Here is a 19,466-nt window from a genome sequence, read left to right as displayed (position 1 = left end):
CATCCTACAAAGGAATAGCAGCTTGAATACATTAAGCAGCACTTCCAGTAAGTTCCTACACAGCAGGTGGTGCTGGGTCCTCATTGTGTATTTTCCACCTGCATAGCAAGATTCAGAAGGAAGCAATTCATGCAGTCATTGTCAAAGCCTCCAAGGTATAGTGCAGGATGCTTCCATGTTTGCTTGTGTTATAAAGGCTGTTAAGGGATCTCTCCAAAAACAGGCTTCAATTTTTCATAAACTCCTCTTTAGCAGCAATTTTGGAACACTGAGGACCTAGGAGTACAGCAGCAAACACAAATTCTTGACCACCAATCTGTTCAGCCCAATTTCCTGCTAAGGCAATCATGAGATTTGAAAATACTCCTTGCTTCCTATGGCACCATATTTCTAAACTCCTCACTCAGAGTGCCATAAAGTCATAGAAACAGGCAACAGTGAAATTAGTTGTTCCAAAAAAAAAAGTTATTGATCAATTAGTGTCTGACAACCTCCTTTTAGATGGCTCATTTGGGAACCAACTTGAAGCAGCTCAATTTGATTGCCCAAATAAAGCATAAAAACCAACCTCTCAAAGAAATCTGAAGAACAAAACCTCAAGAGCTCACGTTTCACGGTTGTTTAAAGTCATTGATAACCACAGACACTGAACACTGAAAATGTTTAGCCCTTCTCATGTTTAAAATTTAAGCCTCACCCCTTCACTACTGTCAAATAATCTGTGACAAGAGGGGAATCAGGACCATACAGTTTCTGGAGAAAGTCACTGTTCATATTGACTTGTTACAAACAATACAGAGGAATAATTTTTAAAATTCAGTTTAATGTTATTTAAATATTGTCTGGGCTAAAGGTTAGGCTTTATTAATTTATGTGCACAAGTTTTAGTTCAGAACTCCCAGGATATTGAGTCCAACCAAACACTACAAAGACACAGGGCAAAAACTCATTCATAAAAACAACTCTATCTTCTGCTACTCAATTATTCCTGTATTTCACTTTCGATTCGGCTTCAAATTTAAAATAGTTTATGCAGGTTTGCAGGCATTGCTGTTTTAACATCCTGAGCTAATTAACAAATAGTTCTTCAGAATGTCTGCTGAATATGGTCAAGGGATATATGGGTTAATTTAAATGTCACTAAGTTTCAGAGAGCAGCTAGTAATTGAGAGGTAGTGGCAGTAACTCTAGTGTCAGCCAACACAAACTATTCACAAACTGCCCCAGTTTAAGTGCACAAAACCACAGCACTTACCAGTAAGGGCCAAACCCTGATTTGTAACAGAGCTCTGTTCCACAACTGCATGCCCATTTCAGGTTATGAGAGGAGACTGTGACTACTAAATCGAGGCAGTGGAGCAATGAATGGCGTCATATCAGTTAACACAGGATGGAGAACGCTTGTGATCACCTGCTATCACAGTGTGCAAACTCACCATAAGCACCAAGCAGCATTATGTCAACGGCAACCCCAGCCTAGGGGTCCTGTGAAAGGAAGATTTCAGACATTTGCAGAAGCTCTGGCATAGATCTGTTGTACAAGTACTAATTTAAAGCCACATTTTTACTGTAATCAGGCAAGACAGTTTCAGTAATGGCCCTTACGCAGAGACTGCTGGTCCACATAGCAAACAACAAAAGCAGCAGTTACAAGGAACAGATTAAAATCTAGCATATAGGTGTGTTATTTTAAGTCTGCCTGTCCAACTCTTCAATAACACTGTTCTAGCTATGGAACAGATGGTACAATTTATGCTTCACAACCAGTTCTCACATGGAAATGGTAGTAAGGTGAAAATACGTCACCTCCCTAGAAATGAAAGGGCTAGAAAGGATACACAGTGTGTCTGTCAATCTTCATTATTTGGAGCTTCTGAAAAAGGCTAATCACTCATTAAAAAAAAGAGAAGTGGCTACAACTTCTGCAGACTAGCTCTGCTTAGGTGTCTTAGATACAAAATGGTAGAGATCACTGACATCTGATGTTTAAGAGCAAAAATAATGTAGTGAGTGAGGTTTACCTGCATGAGGAACATTCCTTAATCAGATGAGTTCAGGATAAATGAGTCCACTGACTGTACACCACTGCTAGTCTATTCCATATCAACAGCAGCAGGCTCCCTCAAAGAAAGCTCCCTCAGATGGGACCACACAATCTGGGTAAAGGCATCACAAGGACTAGATAATTCAAAATAAGCATTTCAGCAAACTAAATAATCTCAAGTTACAGAAACATATTCCAAAACAAAAAAAGCAACCATATGAAAAATGTACTACTACTCATACAAGTACGAGTGCAAAGTCTCAGGACTGCACCCACAGACAGTATATTTCCACTCATCTTCCTTATAATGTATCCAAACCCCAAGGTTCATGTCAGGAATAGCTTAGTTCAGTTTCTAGATGCCCAGTCACTAACATTCAAGAATAGAGAGTGACCTCTAACCAGCAGTCGCTGCTGTTCCTATAGAGGCTGGTATAGTTAATGCAAACTTTATTTACAAAAGACACTTAAATTAGTTACTTCATGCCATGTGTCCATACAGAATCAACAGTTCAAGGATTACATGGAGAAGAATTCACAAAATTAAAAGTGAAATCACTAAAGGTCTTCTAAGAGTTAAGAACTAGGAAAAGATTTTAAAGACAACTTTACAAATAAAAACCCCAAGTCATGAGAAACTAGTCTGAGCAAGAGGATGGTTGTTTACAGGTCTGTACACTAAAACTAATACACAGACAGCCTTCTATTGTCAAAGAGATGCTCATTGAGAAGCAGATTATGTACAAATACTTGTGCCACAATGACTCAACCCCCCAAAATCCACTGTATTATACATAAACCAGTTTGTATACATCAGGCCCAAATGAGGCCATTTAACTATGAAGACTTCTAGTTTAGTAAACTAAAGCTGGAGACAGCCCCAAGCAACAGCAATACCGTCTCTTTGCATCTCTATTTGCGACTGCTTTTTATTCTCTCCAATCTTTTTTTCAAGTCATCAATGTTGGCTGCTGCAGAAGAGGGTGAAGCCAGGGTAGTTCCAATGCCAGAAGAATGAGTCTGATTGGAGTCCAGGTCCAGATGTTGGTACTGCTCCCGGGACTCACGCAGCTGGGAGAGCTTACTGTGAAGCATATCTGTAGAGGATGCAACTGTAGGGAGTGTTGGTTTAGAGAGCAGAGACGTCAGAGGGGGTCTGTCTTCCTGCTATGAGGGAGGAAAGCAAAGTGTTAAGACAAATAGTGGTAAAGGCCATGTAAGTAGTACAAATCATAATCAATGGCTTTTCATCTCTACAGGAAGCAATAAAAACTGAGGAAAGGGAAGGAGCACTACAACACAAGTGGATGTGGAGCAATAAAGTCAGTTGCTGTCAAAGTCAGAGCCATGCAGAGCTAATTACAATACTCAATTTCTTACCATCTGAGTAGTTAATGTTTAATTTTATGTCAATAGGGACACAAAGAAACTAGTCTTTCAAGATCAAAAAAATTCCCTGCAGACCAGAGTTTTACCGAGATAGACTGCCAGAGTCTTGAACAGCCTAAATTCTAACACAAGAGGAAAATCCCTGCCTATGTGCAACATCAGCAGACAATGAATTTTCTGGAAGAATGAGAAGAGGAAACTTCAACTGACTGGCAAGACCGAACCTGTCAAAGACTGACAGTGTCAATTCACTGTTCTTTTATCAATTGATATTTCCATCTGAGTTACTTACCTTGTTATTAATCATCTAGGAAACATTTCCCCTCCTCAGAGCTCTAAGCTGATACTCAAATTTGGGTCAAAGTTTAAAACAGTGATGCATCCAGGATGACTATCCCCAGAGGGAACATCACTTCTCCACATGGCCAAATTAAAATTTCAGGAATTGGCACTAGATTCCTAACACACAGGTCATTGGACTGTAAGAAATTTTGGTCCACAAGTTTCCAATACTAAGCTCATTCAGCATTCCTTTGCCTCAGTAGCCATATACCCAAAATATATAATACTTCAAAGTCTTAATTCAGCTCTCATGGTTGCTTCAGAGCAGAAAGACCTAGAATTTCCCATCATTCATCTCTGAGGTCAATATATGCTAACTTTTAGAGAACAGTAGTTGTTTGAACCTTTCTGAGACTCAACTGCCTGGCAAGGGAAGATAATTAGCTGCAGACCTGTAGAGACAACCTGCACATAACACTAGTGATGCAGACAGAGTGGATTGAAATATAGACCTATTTATCCACAAAATGAGTTTAAAGCCATTTATACAAGGCATAGTGACAGGCAGTGAGTAGCTAGGACATGCACTGTAAATGAAAGATCATAAATTCTGATTAGATTTCAAATGCCAAAAGGCAGATTCCAAAAAAAAAAAAAAAACACCAAAACAAATAAGTGCAAATCAAGTGCCTCCCCAGGAGATTTACAAGTGTTGTCAAGTACAATACCTTTGCATTGTCAAGGCCACAACGCTGCCTGAGGATTTTTAATCTTTCCAAGTAAACTGAAGGCCCCACTTCCTCCCCATTTGTGTTTCCTATAGATGAAGATACAGTGTGGGTAGACACAGGAACACACGTTCCTTCCATCTGAGGAGAAATTCCTGGAGGATGAGGGGAAGGAAGGAGGAAAGTTAAAATTTAAAACATCAGAAAAGTGTAAGCCTCTTGGTCAGTTCCTTGAAATAAGATGCACTGGATGAAGAATTAACCAACCTATTATTTTCTGGTTATTTGCATTTTCTAGGAGGGACATAGCCACCCTTTCATTTCCTTGCAAAAGTGACAATTGAAAATCAAGAAAAGAAACGGAGAAATTTAAGGAGTGGCTGCAGAGCAGCTCTAGAAGTGCTGAGGAGAACAGTGTATGGAGAGGAAGATGCTGATGTGCATCAGCAGGGACCATGTCCAACAGGAGAACTGAGCAACTGGCAAGGTGGGAAATACTTGGAGTCATCTGTCTTCTTCTAGTTTAGCTGTAACTTTGGGGCTTACCACTGATTCTAACCCCTCTTCATTTCTCATTTGTGCAACTTGAAGCTTTTTATTCCAATTTAGTCTCAAAGAGTGATTTCTGGAATGCACAAAGTTTTTAAAGCTTCCCTACCAAGAGACTAGAAAAAGAATTTACATTATGAAAAAAATTTTTCCATTATTAAAAGAGTTGCAAATTCTAAGACTTAGCATGGACAAGAATTTGTTCTCATTAGTTTACTACAAGGGTGTTTAAAATAGATAAAAAGAGAATTAAGGATTTATACCTTACTCTAAATAAAGCACTGTTGCAATATTCAACAGTATGTTCTATTGTATCAGACTTGCAGTTAGCAACGAAAAAAAAGACAACTGTAGCACATAAATTTGGTTTTAAAAACTGCTGAACTAATATTTCTCAGTTGTACAGACTTTTAGGATGAAAGGTAGAATTTTCTGTCCTACATAGTTGGACACATTTAGGAGGTTCTGAAATAATCTCATATCATCTTCCTAAAGTAATCTACAATACAGGGATAGAAGAAGGAACAGTAGTAGAAAAAAGGCTAAAGTTTCACAGGACACTGTGAAATGTGTAAGAAATAGAGGTAGTTTTGCTAAACTGTGTATCAGCTTTTACTGTCAGCTAATAATTTGTCATGTTCCTTCCCTAATATTTCATTAAATACTCCTTTGTACTTATCTGCAATGAAAAGACTCACTAGAAGCGGTTTTACAGTAATTCATCCAATTAAAAAAATAATTTATTGGAAGGGGATTTCTGAAGAAAAAGTTCATGTTATTCAAAATAAGCTTTACAATTCCACAGAAAATAATACTATTAAAAAGCCTCCTACACGTTTTTAGTAAAAAAGTAAAAGAAGCTGACAGCTGCTGCTGTTTTAAACCAGCTTTATACTTTGCAGAACCAATTCGTGATACCAGACACGAAACACAGCCTAATGTTCAAGCCACGCTACAGGATATGGATTAAAACCAGTTGTTTACCAAGTCTTTCAGATGTTTTCTACATTTAGTGTGGTTATAACTTCAGTTTTTGTAAACAAAGAATGCATACTCCCTAAAAATGGTGCCTCATGAAGCAACACAAGCACCAAGAAAATACATGTCTTGCTTCAGAAATCTGTAAACGTCTACAAATATTAGTTTCTACCAGGAGACATGTAACTGTTCTAGCTCTGCTTCTCATAAACCAGTCAGTTTTGCTGCAACATGTACCTGTAGAAGTAGCAATGCGTCCTTTCCCTTCCCGTTCCGTTTCTATCAGTCGGAGGCCTCTTTCCACATAGCTCTGGAAGAACTGTGAGGAATTTTTCAAGAAGGGCTCAATGTCTGCATCAGAATATTTCTTTTTGTATTCGTACAGCTCTGCCAGACCCTGGGAGGGAAGAGTTGCTATGTATTACTACAACTGCTGCATACACCATTCTAGTGTATCACGCTCTTCCTTGCAGGAAGGGGGCACTCACCTCCTTGGTGTTCTCCTTTGAGCCAATCTTCTTAAATATTTCTGCCAAAATATCATTGACTTTGGCTTTCGAAGCCTTTTCCTCCTAATAAATAAACAAAAGGAGACTTTAAAAACAAAGTGAATCAGACAAACCCACTACACCCTCTGACCTGCTAGCTAGATACAGAGTTTCCAAGATGAAGAAAACCTTGAAGTGATCAGGGTTCTACATAGCCACTATATACACAGAATGAGAGCAAGGACATCATGAAGCTGTAGGACTCCTTCTGAGAAGTTAGTGTTTAAAACCTGTTCTGGGTACGGCTAACTTTTAGTAGATCAGATGCAGTACCATGCAGCATAAAACTTATGCTGCACATCTCAGTGTCCTGAGAGCACTTCACCCTGGGACTGTGCACAGAATACTCAGGTACTAACACACACAACAAATTCCCAAAACAGCTGTAAATGAAAATTTCACTTTAGAAGAGTATTTCCAGTATTAGTTACATGTTGAAAAGGGAATTTCTACTTGATATTCCACAAACACAAAATTAAGTTTCTTTCTTAAATAAATTGCTTTACACTCACTTTCCCTGCTATCACATTTTCTTTACTTACTATGCGAGAAGCTCCTTTTTCTGTATCCTTATCGGCTTTTCCAGTCTGATCCATGGAGTGTTTCATTACTCTACAAAGGTGAGCTTCTAGCTCAGACTCATTTTTGTTGTCTATCATTGTTAAATGATCTAAGATCTAAAATAAGAAAAAAGGGGAATTAATGAAAAAAAAACCCAACAAAACAAAGGAAAGACTCTAGAGACTGCATGAACATCCAATTTAAAAACACATGAGTAGTGACTGCTCTGACCTTGGGCCCTTTCAACTTGCACAGGGTGTGAAGCAGAGTCTTCAGTGTCCTTATAGGGAACTCACTCTTACATTGCTTCAGCTTCTCTTTGGGAAAGACCTTCATGAAAATGTGGATATCCAGCAGAATCCGATCCAGATTGATGCTATTAATGGTTTCTGGAAGAAGACGCACCATTCTCCACAGACACTGGAACGAGAGGCTGACTTAAAGCAAGACAACTCAAGAAAGAAGCATTTGGTTATATAAGGAGAGGTTACACAACACTATCACTGAGCCACTTCACTCTGCTAGCACATCATACAAGCAGGCACTGTCTGCTGCTCAAGCTATATTTGCACTGGTACATACTTTCTCTTTGTAACTGGCTGTACAGTATCCAGATCTTTCTTTAGAGTTGATGCATAAGCAAGGTGCTGACTTCTCTACCTATAACAGGAGACTGAATGCTTTGTGTGAAGAAATTTCAGCAGATAATATATATATGCTATGTATACCTACACACAACACAAGTTCTTTAAGTTTAACCTCATTAAGAATGCCTGAGCTGTCTTTAAATCATGTCAGTCACAATAGGGTGTTTGTCATATGGTAAGAAAAGACCGTGCTCATGCTTTAAATGCATGCATTTGCCTGTTTACTCTGCCTATCAACACAGATGACAGGATACAAGTCAGCTCCAGCCTGGGACTGTTTGAATCCATAGTACAGTGTGGTGCCCAAGCAAACAAGTCCAGCAGGTGACTGTACACCCCTGTATGGAGTTTGTATTAGTGTACACAAGTTTCTGTAAACTATTAGCAGGTGTTAAGCTCCTGCCTAGCATACAAGAAGTTCCTCTATGTGAGATGTAATAGGATCAGAATTATAGAAGTTATAAGAAATATTTCAAGTTATGGACACTAATTTTTTTAACTATATGTGTTCTTTCAGGTAAGATGATTCAAATAAACCACATAAGTTCAAAATCTCTACTACAGGCTCACCTTCATGACAAGTTCTGAAAACTTGGGAGAACTGGCTGTTGCTAGAAGACTGTCTTGGAGCAAAACAAGCAGAGCACTAGAAAGAATAAATTTATAAAGGTTACACAGAAAAAGTGCTATACACAAGAAAAAAAGATGCCAACTCACCACAGAATACCATACCAGAGACTAGGATTAGTCCAGCAGTTGTGCAACAGCTCTTTCCTTCTTTCTTTCTAGCATGTTACAAGAATTTAAGAGACAGTCTGCTGAACTCCAAAACACAAAGAATCATACTAAGCTGGTTTGTTCAGCCTGCCTCCAGCTGTGCAGTCAAATTCCGATCACAATCGGTGATAATTCTTTATTAGCTAGTGGAGTGATTCTACAGACACCAGTCTTTGCTTACAGAATGACTACCAAACTCAGCCATTCAAGGAACACACAGAACAGGTAAAGAAAGCAGTAACTGTGCAGTTTTCATTATATACCTCAAGATGTTGGTCTGGTCAGACTTCTCCAGAACTTTCACTACCAAGAGGTTGACTGATCGGATGACCTGCTCACCCTCCTCAAGATCTTCAACCCGAGAATCCAGCATTAATGTAATAAGACCATGCATTAGGTCTTTAAGCACACCAGTGGAAGCCTCTCGAGCCAGACTCTCTATCTGAAACAACTACAAATGGAAGAAAGTGTTAGTTTTCCCTGAATGAAATCCCTTTAGCATAGGGATTTCTCCAGACTATGTTGTCAAACCATGACATCTCTATTTCCCACAACAGTAAAAACAGTCAAAACACAACTATGAAGGAAGCTATTTCTACTTAGTGACTTCTGAAAATACTCAGGCCACCAACTCAGCACTCAAACAGTAAAGAATATTAAAAACAGAGCTTAACAGAAGTCTTAGTAGCTGTATTTTGCAGAAGCAGAGACCTTCTTCCCTTCCCCAGAGTTTCTTGTTCCCTACCTGCTCTCAAAAGGTGCACTGCTGAGCAGACAGTTGGCAACAAGCCTTCATAAGAAGGACTTAGTAGTAAGCTAACCTAGGTACAGGACAGACATTCTGTTCTCCCACAACTTCTGCACAGAAGTTATTTGCTCTTCACCTTACCTTTTACATCAAAGCCTTACCGTGATCATGCTCCCAATAATACAGCTGTAAAGTCTGACTATCTCATCTTTGTCCAGCTTCTCATCTGCCATGTGTGTATTGTAGATTAACCGAAGCTGCATAAATGTGGCTATTAGGAATTGGTCGATGTGGCCAGACATAGCTTCTGCTTTGTCCTCCTGTTTGAGTACCTCATCAATCTAAGATTTAAGAACAAAATGCTCTAGTAAAGTCAACATAGTGCAAAATAACAATAATCTAAATACTTTTCTATAGGAAGGGTCTTGCCCTGACCAACCCATTTGCCAAGGCAGTTGTATTCTAAGCTTTCACCCAAAATCAGTAGCTAGAGATTTGTATTGCTAATCCAAACAAGACCAATTCATGATATTTTAGACAACTGCAATGCTATCCTGCACACAAATGAAAACATCAACAGCTGCATTACAGATTCTGGAATTAACAGCTTTATGAAACCTTCTGGACAAAAAAAACTAAGTAGTGAAAGCCACCCTAAAATCATGCAAAAACTATGAAGCAAGACAATCCTTTTGCTAAGGATCTATCAAACAGTTTACGTTTAAAAGATAAGTCTTGCTGACTAACGGGCTTTTACAAACTCTTAGCACAAATAATTTGACAAAACCAAAAATATAACACAGAAGCACAATGAAAAAAGTATTAAGTTTATTCTATATCTTTCAAGTGGAATTTCTCCTGCTAAAGCGAGTCAGATGGCCCCTGTGCACTTAGTTTTGTCATCAGGGAGACTCTGAGCAGAGCCCATGTCACCTGACATGTGCTCCACTGCAGTGCAACTCATCACCCTCGCAGGCCAAGTTTGGTACTCTGTGATTAGTTGCTACCTTAATTCACTGACCTGTGTCAGAGCCTGGATGCTTGTATTTATATCACCACTGGCTACTTGGGAAATGACAAAGTTGATAGTAGAAGCTGTATTACTGTGCATGTCATCGAAGTGTGGGGACACAGCACGGATTCTAAAGGGTTGAAAACAGGATTCATTACTTTCTGGAGAACTACTTCAATATACACTTAACTGCTATATTTCAATGATGATTTAGAGACATGGGAAAAGGATTTCCTTCTTCACTGAGGATTCTCAAGTAAGGAATCGTTCTTTTTATCATGTCTATTGCACTATTTGTAAAGACACTGATGATGCATTTACAAACTCAAGATCCTCTGATTATAAAAATGCCTAAGTAGAACTCATGTTTTTCATTAAAAATAACTGCTCTCCAGATTTCAGAAGAGTACAACAGACCTTTGTTTTGCCATCTCTTCAAATTAGCTGACACCACCCTCTTATGGAAACAAGTCTGAATGTAGAAATTAGCACTATCAATTCACCTCAAAATATTTTTTAGGCAGCCCTGCTGATTTCACTTAGGAGTTAAAACTAAAGTTAAACTCACTTGGGCTCAGGAATCAAGACTGGCTCAAAGATGTCATCTAGTTTGTGCTGTACAAGTGCTGGCATCTCACATCTGACAGTTCCATTGTCATTTTCAATTTCATCAAGATCCAGCTGAAATTCCCGTGGAACCGTATGGGTTGTCTCAGAGTGGCTGCCCATGTTGCGATTTTGGCTACAGAAACCACGAGAGAGGTGATTATTATACATACACAAGAGCCAAGAATATTAGCACTAGCATCCACTGGTAGCCCTAAAGCTCTCATAATAGCACAGGTTTTGCAGTTTGGATTATATTCAAGCCCCTTAAGTTCCTCTGCCTTTCCTCTAGTCTTTAGTAAAACAAACTTCTGTAGGCCAGAAGAGCAGCTGCTACTTACTTGCTCTCCTAGTTTCTGTTGTAAACCACTACAAGACACCCTGCACCTGTGCTAGGTATGCATGGTTTGAGGTAACTAGTACAGCTTACAGTACTATTAAAAGAATATAACTTCAAAATTTGAGTGGCTTTTTTTCACCTTTGGTTTTTTAAATGATGGACAGGATGCTTATGTACACAGCAACCTCACAAGCTCCTCTGAATCTAAGACTCCCAGCACCCCACATGACCTCTGCTGCATATCAGATTTTCCAAGGAAATATTCTAATACATAATTCTCAGCACAGACTTGCATTCCAAAATAATGAGCAGGCGCAACAAATAGTTTCTGAGCTTTTTGTTTTGGGTACTGTTGCCCCAGGCTCTGTAAATCACACATCCTTATCCATTTCTGTGCTTTGTCTAACATAACTGAACAGGGTCCAACAAATACTAAGTTTAATGCAACACATTGAAAGTTCTCCCAATATTTTGAACGGTTGCTTAATGTGGAAGTGCCATATCTGTCTGCAGCTTAATCTACGGTCACCTTAGCAGAAACCCATATTTCTGGTTTCTTTCTTTTCTTTAAGTCAAGAGACCTGTAAATAACCTAGAACTAGCCATGGCAAACCCGTCACCCTCAGGAAGGGATGACTGAGGTAGAAGCTGAAAGATACAAGAGCCTTGCTACCAAGGAGTTAGTGGGCAGTACTTACATCCTATAAGTGCGATACATAATTCTGTCCATGGAGAAGCAGTGAAAAAAGGCACAAGACCATTTAGAAAGATTTAAAGACAGACAAGACAAAAAAATTTCAGACATTTAGGTTTGTATTATTTGGCCATTTTTCACAACATGCAAAGATGATGATACAAGAACTAAAATGGCATTGTCAGATGTATTAGTACATACACTATGCAGGATAGAGACCGTAATATAATGTTACATACTTGAGTTTGGAGGACATGTCTTCAGCTTGTCCCTTCCGCATCATGCTGGCGTTGGTGCTGATGTTCTGAGTACGCTGAGGCTTCTCCTCTGCCTGTCTCACTGGAGCAGCAGAGGGTCTCTTGGCTGACCGCTTTATTCTTTCCTCAAGCATGCTCATGTCTTTCTCTGAAAGCTGCAACACACCATGCTTTCACTCAACATGAGTTGAGTGTTTTAGAAATCTCAGTCACCTACAGGATTCATACCACTTACTAGTGCAGACTGAAGTTCTCTAACATGAAAGTAGGAACTGTTAATGCTACCTCCTTGCAGCAAACTAACCAGGAGACTCTGGACTGTCAGGTGCTACTTCAAGAACTAATTAACCCATGTTGACAAGCTGTAATACAGAATACACCTATTTCTAGCCCACATAATGTCAAGAAACAGTTCATCCTGAATTCAAACTATAGTACTATCCTGTGTTTGCAATTGTTGCATGTGTTGCTGCAAAAACCCCAAACAAGAAAACCCCCCACCCACCTTTCTACATTCCCTATTAGCAGACCAGGCAGTGCTTTAACACCCTGGACCCTGCCACAGAAGCCAGAGTCCTTCTGACAGTTGTCCTGTTCAATGTACTCATAATTCACTATGAACACCAGATCAGCCAAGGTAATGCTCCAACTCAGGCAGTAAAAAGATTCATATTTACCTGCTTATCTACCGGACCAAAGACCACCAATAACTACATTTGAACAAAATGCATTACAATTTTATGAGAAGTACTCTCCAGCATCCCTATGATTTAGAAATCTTCCTGAGAACCCATACATTTTAGATAGATCATACTGAAGCTCAGGAAGTCATGGTTAGATAGGGCTGAATTGTTCAGGTGCTACAGTTTCTTCCTTTACTTTGGAAATTCAAAAGCAAATGGACTATGTAATACTGAGGCATACAAGCATATTGTACTCTGAAAAATAGTTAAATAGGATGGAAATCTAAAATGTTGATGAAAATGCAACATTAACTCTCATGGGAACAGTTACCAGAGAAAATGAGTCACATTAAATCTCAACTTTTCAAGAAACTGGAAGTAAAAAAAAAAAAAAAAAAAAAAAGGAGGGGCAGCCTTGCTTCCCCTGCTTGTCATATTCCATAAAATACCCATCCAATAGCTTGTATGCCCCATGGCATATGACTCAACACAACAAAGGCATAAAAATATCTATCACATTCCAATCAGTTTTAGTGCTGCTAGAAACATTAACAAGACCTAATGCAGAGAACAGAATTGTAAAAAATTATCTAACTGCTCTTGATTAAGATTGTAATTCAGTGTACTTAATCTGATATGCACAATGATTATAAACACAGTAAACTAGCTTTCCATTGCTGGACACTGGAAACTGAGTTTTGCCACCTTTAACTTTTACTGCATTTAGATGATAATGGCTAAGTATGATTTTCAGAGAGCAAAACAGCAGCAATAGAAAGCAACACGGTACTTACACTTAAGCAACGAAATGCAGTAAGATAAAGCAAATAAGCCAAACTTCCCAGACCTCAATTGCAAAGCAGTAGGGTAAGTTGGACATTAAAAAAAAAGCTGAGGACTTAATGGAGCCCCAACAACTAGCCTTTTTTGGCCAAATAAGTTATCCCAATACTTTAAATCAGATGTGTTACTTGTACAGTTGACTATAAAACAAGTTACTCTCTATAAACAATTTAATTCCCATGAAGGTCAGTGTTTTCCTAATTTTTTCCCAGTTTTGTTTTTCATTCATGCACACCCAGGTTATATACACCTCTTATGAAGGCAGGCTGAGAGTTGGGGTTGGGAGCATGCTGAAGAGAAGGTCTCTCTCTTGGGAGACCTCATCGCAGTCTTCCAGTACCTAAAACAGGCCTACAGGGAAGCTGGAGAGGGACTTATAACAGGAGCATGCAGTGATAGACAAGTGGTAATTACTTTAAAATGAAAGAAGCTAAATTGAGATTGTATTAGAAACCCTTGACAGTGAGGGTGGCTGAGGCAATGAAACAGGATACCCAGTCCCTGGAAGTGTTAAAAGTGTCCCTGCCCATGGTGGGGCAGTTGGACCCAAATGATTTTTAAGGTCCCTTCCCAAACCATTCTGTGATTTCATATATTCCACAGTCTGGGATTAACCAAAAAACCATCAGAGGATCTATGATGTAGTAAGTTTTTTTCAAAACTACAAAATGCTCTTGACGCCAACAGCAAGAGGTACTATGACCAATCACAAGCCAAACAGTGCTAATCCCCTACAAAAGTGTAAGTAAGGACTTGGGAAAAAAAACCAAACCACCAAACCCCAAACAAAAAGCTCCCAAACAGTGCCATAAACCAAAGCAAGCACAGCACCCTAACCGCAAATCCCCCATAAACTCATTTGCAGTTATACTGACATTTCCAATCAGCTTGAACACTTGGTCGCCATGGACGTTGTAGACGGTCACAATGGTGTTCAGCGCAGCGTTGCGCACAGCGTTGTCCCGGTCACCGATGTGAGTTGCCATTTCTTTTAAGGCTTTCCCTGGAGTTGGCTGGCAGACATTCATGCCATACGATTCAACCAGACATCCAAGCTCTTCCAAGCATTCTAAATGAAGACAATAACATGTGCACATTCAAATTTAAAGCTGCTGGGAAGAGAGCCCTCCCAATTCCTGTGTTGCTTGCACGACTTGAACATTTACTGTAGAGAGCTGCCAATCACAAAGCTGATGATAGATATACTCCAGGTGATGTATGGGATCAATAGTAAGCCACAGCAGACTACTTCACAGATAGTATCTAAAAGTTGTCAGTCACCTCTCTACACTTCAAATATTTCCCATATCCATATATGAGCAATGTTACAGTTAACATCACATTCACGTTAACAGTTGTGAGCTTGCAATGCTTTATTATGTATAGAATTTAACTTTCTGCTTGTACCAGGGCAAGATATTTTCAAAGTGACCAGGCAGCTGTTTGAACCACAAACACCACAAATTTATTACAGCCATTACTTATGGTGAGACAGGTGTACAGTGTAAAAACATTTCTTGATCAGATTAACCTATTCCCTTGGTGAGTAGGACAACAGTATTGTCACTGGTCTCCCCAGCACTGTTCCACCAAGAAAATAAGCCTCAAGGGAGACTCATAATACCAATAGCGACTTAAGAGATTACTTGTCTTTGGAAGGTACAAAGACACCAAAAATTAAAAGCAATATGATACTACTTGAAAATCTGATCCTTTAAACACACAAACATCTGCATAAAATGCCACGTGCAGGCAAATCTCACACCCCACCCAACGTTCTTATGCTGGGTTTTTCAAGATGCAACCCAAAGCAATTTCAAGTACTTTGCACATGTGCAGTTCAACAGCCCGTTTCCCACCTGCACGTTGTTTGGAGTTTTTTGATTTTGTCCCCTCCATGATGAAAGGGAACATCTTGCTGGCTGGATAGATGAGACACATTCTGTTCAGAATGGCACGTACATCCTTACGGATGACATCTTTCGGTTCTCCTACCTAATAGAAAATTAAAGTAAAAAAAAAATGAAAAAGAGGGGAAGAAACACAAAATATTTTATACAGTCTCACAATGCTTTTGACTATTCTAAATAATGTTGGGAAAGCCAGAATCATTCTCAAGGCAAAATCCCTTTTTTGTCAACGTTTTTTAAAGGGAAATATGTAATATAAAATCATAAAGGTTAGAAAAGACAACCTTAAGATCATCAAGTCAAACCATTAAACCAACACTGCCAAGTCTACCACTAAACCACATCCCCAAGTGCCACATCTACATATTTTCTAAATACCTCCAGTGATGGAGACTCAACCACTTCCCTGGGCAGCCTGTTTCAGTGATTGACCACCCATTCAGTGAAGAAATTTTTCTGAATATCCAATGTAAGCCTCTCCTAAAACAACCTGTGGCCTTTTGCTCTCATTCTATTCACTTGTTACTTGACAAGACAATAACAATACCCCCCTCCTTTCAGGTAGTTACAGAGAGCACTAAGATCTCCCCTGAGCCTCCTTTTCTCCAGGTTAAAAAAACATGGCCTGTTCAATCTCACACCAGCTACCAACTGGATTTAGCTCCATTCACAATATATTTAGAAAGAACATATTGCAATTTTTGATGGTATTCTGCCATATTCCTCATGAAAATTGTTAGATTCTGTAAAACAAATTGTACCTTTAGGATAAGATATGGGATGAAAGAGGAGGCTTCATTTTCAGTGAGGTGATACTCTTCTTGACTCAACAAATTGAAAAGCAACTTAAGGTATTCAAGCGTTTTCATCAAAACACTTGTGTTGGTATCAAAGAACCGCAGGGTAAGCCATTTTAGGACCAAATCCAGGCAGCTGATGACTCCATCTTTTTCACTCTCCAAGTGCTTGAAGGAAGAGGAAAAAAAAAAGATAAATGAAACACACATACACTGTTCAAGAAGAAAATAAGCTAAGCTAAGTCCGGTGAGATAATCTACATTTACTGGTAGATTCTTAGAACCATACATACTCACTTTTAACTTATATGGCTTTCTGAAATTCTAAGAGAAGTCTCTGGTAAGGAAATTTTCCCTTCTCCCAAGAAAGAGTATTAATACATCTTCATCATACCACTAAAAATTACTTCTATGTATGTTTCAGTTTCAACTACACAGAACAATGACCCCTGCCTCCTCAGAGAATTTCTATTTGATTTTAATTCAAGCAGTATCTTTCATAGCAGATAGTAATTCTATCAGCCTCATCCTACTACCACAGATCCAAACCCACCTCAATCATAACAGTCAGTGCTTTGTTGTGATGCTGGAAGTCTGCATGAAACATCTCATCCTGTAGCCATTTGGCTACACAAGTGGACATCTGAGTTTTCAGCTGTTCAATATATTCATCACGGGGAGTAGTGAAATTCCACTTTAACACCTGTAAAAGGCAGCATTTAGAACTCAAAGCAAGCAATGCCTTTTCTTCCTGACAGACACTGCTGACTGCACATCTTTTAATTCTGCTTTAGAATCTGTTTTCAAAGTCCTCTTATTGACAATAAATAATGAAAAGTGTTCACTTTTTTTTACATGACAAGTTTTCTTCATGTGGACTGGTTATCCTTATGCCATTATCTTAATAATTATCACTTAAAGTGGTTTTTAAGCTACAGACTGGCCTACCTACAAGCAAGTTACAAATAACATGCATATTTTCAGTAATAGAATTTCCCTACAAATTTCTAAGTGAGGCTGTTCAAAATAAATATATTAAAGCATTTATAATGTATCCTAGAACTCTGACATGGTACCTGAAAACAATTGACTAAACTTAATAATTCTTCACAACTTGAAAAATGTAAAAAGGCCTTTGACTTTTACGACAGGGTATAGATGCACAAAATTTGAAAATCAGAAAAGGAACACCACAGTAAGCCCACTATTGATGTACATAATTCAGCTCAAGAATCAGAATCCAAGAGATGGACAGTGGCTAACATGCCAGAGTTTGTTTAATTCTAAATTAAAAACTAAAGAATGCATTAAAATTGCACCCACTTCAAAACTTGCGAACACATTCTGATTTTTCTCACCTTCAGAGCTTTTTCTTCTTTCATCCTCTGTTCCTTCCCATTTGGGACAATGATAAAAATAGGACCTGATTTATCATCGTCTTCCTTTAAATTAGGCTTGCTTAGCACCTTCTTTCCCTGCACACCCTGAAAAAAGCAAGGTATTAACAGGCAACCCAAGCCATATAGACGCGCCTCAGTCCCAGCAACTGCAAGCGTTAGGTACCTGCCACCCTCATGCTGCCTATGTGTACAAGAGCCAGAGAGAAGCTGAAAGAAAAATGTTGATTAGAAGTTTAAAAGTATGTGCTCAGCTGCTGTGGAAGCAATACCCGTGACAGTGTGCACAGTAGTACCCTGTGAATTATGACACATCACTCTCAACCAGTGTGCTAGTCACCCACACACATCCCTAAAACCCAATGTGGTACCTGCTTGATAGACTGCCTCTTTGTCAGACTTGAACCGCCCTTGCTGAGGCTTTTATTAGCTTTGGACAGGCTGGCATTACCCTTGGACATATTGCTATTAACATCTGACTGCTGTAAATAAGCCATAGAAAAGTCTTTGCTGTGAATCTGTTAAAAGGCTTGGAATGGAAACTCTTAAGAGTAAAGAGATGTCTGACAACAAAGGCCTTAACTCTACCTACAGAGTTCTGACAGAATGTGGCATCAACTTCAGCAAACCTACAACATTCCCTCAAGGTTTGTTCTGCTCATTCTTGCCATGAATATGGACCTACGCAAATGTTCTTGTTACAGCACTACTTCAGATAATGGAGACAAGGGGACTGTAGAACAATTTGGGTTATTTTTAGTTATACACATAGGAGAAACTTTATTATTAACAGCAAAAAAAAATTACTGTAACAAAACAACAGAAAAATCTAACCAAAAATTGACTGTAATCAGTTGAGGTTATTATGTTTTTAAACATACTCCTTCCCTTTTTGCACTTTTGATTGAGAACTTTTTACCTTTCATACTTTAAGGCAGAGATTAATTTCTTTCAATACATGGGTTCAGAAGTAATATTCAAGTGTAACATTGGAACTGGCATAGTAAGAATGAATTCTCAATAGCACAAAATCAAGGAGGCCAAGAAAATTTAGAACAGACTGAGTTGCTCTTCGGACTAATTTTTGGCAATACAGACTTTAAGAATTAAACAGGTAATGACAAAAGCAGTGATCAGGTAAGAGATATGGGAACGCCTGTCATTTCACAGTTCAGACAAGCATAAAGATTTTTAATAGAAGCTGTCCCTAGCAAGGACTACATTCTTCTACCTATACCACATTAACAAACCACAGCTACTAACTTAATGAAACTGATTTTATACAAAATGACATCAACATACCTTAGTTTTAGAGGAGAGTCCTCCTGCTTTGGCTTTTTTGGGATCAGGCTTGGATTCCATGGTATTAGACCCCAAATCATCAGCAAATGCTGGAGAAACAATAGACCATTTAAAGTTTTCTAGAAGCCCATTTTAAGTTACCAGTTTTCTGTTCTCAGGACATAAGAAAAACTGTTTGTGGACACAATATGCTTAATCACACAGATGTCTGAAGATTTTAGACCCACTGAAGAGGCCCCTTAAATTCCATGTTAGCGTACAAAGTCTTCCTAATTAAGACCACAGTATATCAGCCAATGTGTCATTTTTCAACACAATTTAAAAATGCAGACATACACACTGTGAAGGCTAATGTCTAGAGCTGTAGTTGCACC

General features: G+C 38.9%; 1 protein-coding gene and 1 non-coding gene across 6 annotated transcripts in view; both read right to left on the bottom strand.

The window, feature by feature from the left end:
- Nucleotides 1-803: 803 nt before the first annotated feature.
- CKAP5 (cytoskeleton associated protein 5) overlaps nt 804-19,466 on the bottom strand; it is a 53,775-nt gene continuing 35,112 nt past the window's right edge. For 2 of the 5 annotated variants that reach the window (XM_069017292.1, XM_069017291.1), the window contains exons 27-45: nt 19,093-19,181; nt 18,162-18,272; nt 17,752-17,877; nt 16,947-17,096; nt 16,358-16,561; nt 15,546-15,681; nt 14,562-14,755; nt 12,143-12,315; nt 10,832-11,005; nt 10,273-10,393; nt 9,413-9,592; nt 8,767-8,954; nt 8,297-8,372; nt 7,311-7,499; nt 7,061-7,195; nt 6,459-6,542; nt 6,208-6,367; nt 4,444-4,598; nt 804-3,211 (exon numbers count right to left, since the gene is read on the bottom strand). In XM_069017292.1, coding sequence (XP_068873393.1) covers nt 2,957-3,211; nt 4,444-4,598; nt 6,208-6,367; nt 6,459-6,542; nt 7,061-7,195; nt 7,311-7,499; nt 8,297-8,372; nt 8,767-8,954; nt 9,413-9,592; nt 10,273-10,393; nt 10,832-11,005; nt 12,143-12,315; nt 14,562-14,755; nt 15,546-15,681; nt 16,358-16,561; nt 16,947-17,096; nt 17,752-17,877; nt 18,162-18,272; nt 19,093-19,181 — 2,900 coding nt within the window. In that variant the 3' untranslated portion in view covers nt 804-2,956. The remainder of the gene's footprint in view (nt 3,212-4,443; nt 4,599-6,207; nt 6,368-6,458; nt 6,543-7,060; nt 7,196-7,310; nt 7,500-8,296; nt 8,373-8,766; nt 8,955-9,412; nt 9,593-10,272; nt 10,394-10,831; nt 11,006-12,142; nt 12,316-14,561; nt 14,756-15,545; nt 15,682-16,357; nt 16,562-16,946; nt 17,097-17,751; nt 17,878-18,161; nt 18,273-19,092; nt 19,182-19,466) is intronic. The other 3 variants (XM_069017294.1, XM_069017293.1, XM_069017295.1) reach the window with 3 other exon arrangements.
- On the bottom strand, nt 10,117-10,225 carry LOC138112134 (small nucleolar RNA SNORD67). Its single transcript, XR_011151565.1, has one exon. It is a non-coding gene; the product is annotated as a small nucleolar RNA SNORD67 (small nucleolar RNA).

Source organism: Aphelocoma coerulescens, chromosome 5 (assembly GCF_041296385.1).
Source record: "Aphelocoma coerulescens isolate FSJ_1873_10779 chromosome 5, UR_Acoe_1.0, whole genome shotgun sequence".
Classification (NCBI taxonomy): domain Eukaryota; kingdom Metazoa; phylum Chordata; class Aves; order Passeriformes; family Corvidae; genus Aphelocoma; species Aphelocoma coerulescens.
The sequence above is the reverse complement of the archived record's forward strand: the minus strand, read 5'-3'. Positions and strand labels throughout refer to the sequence as shown.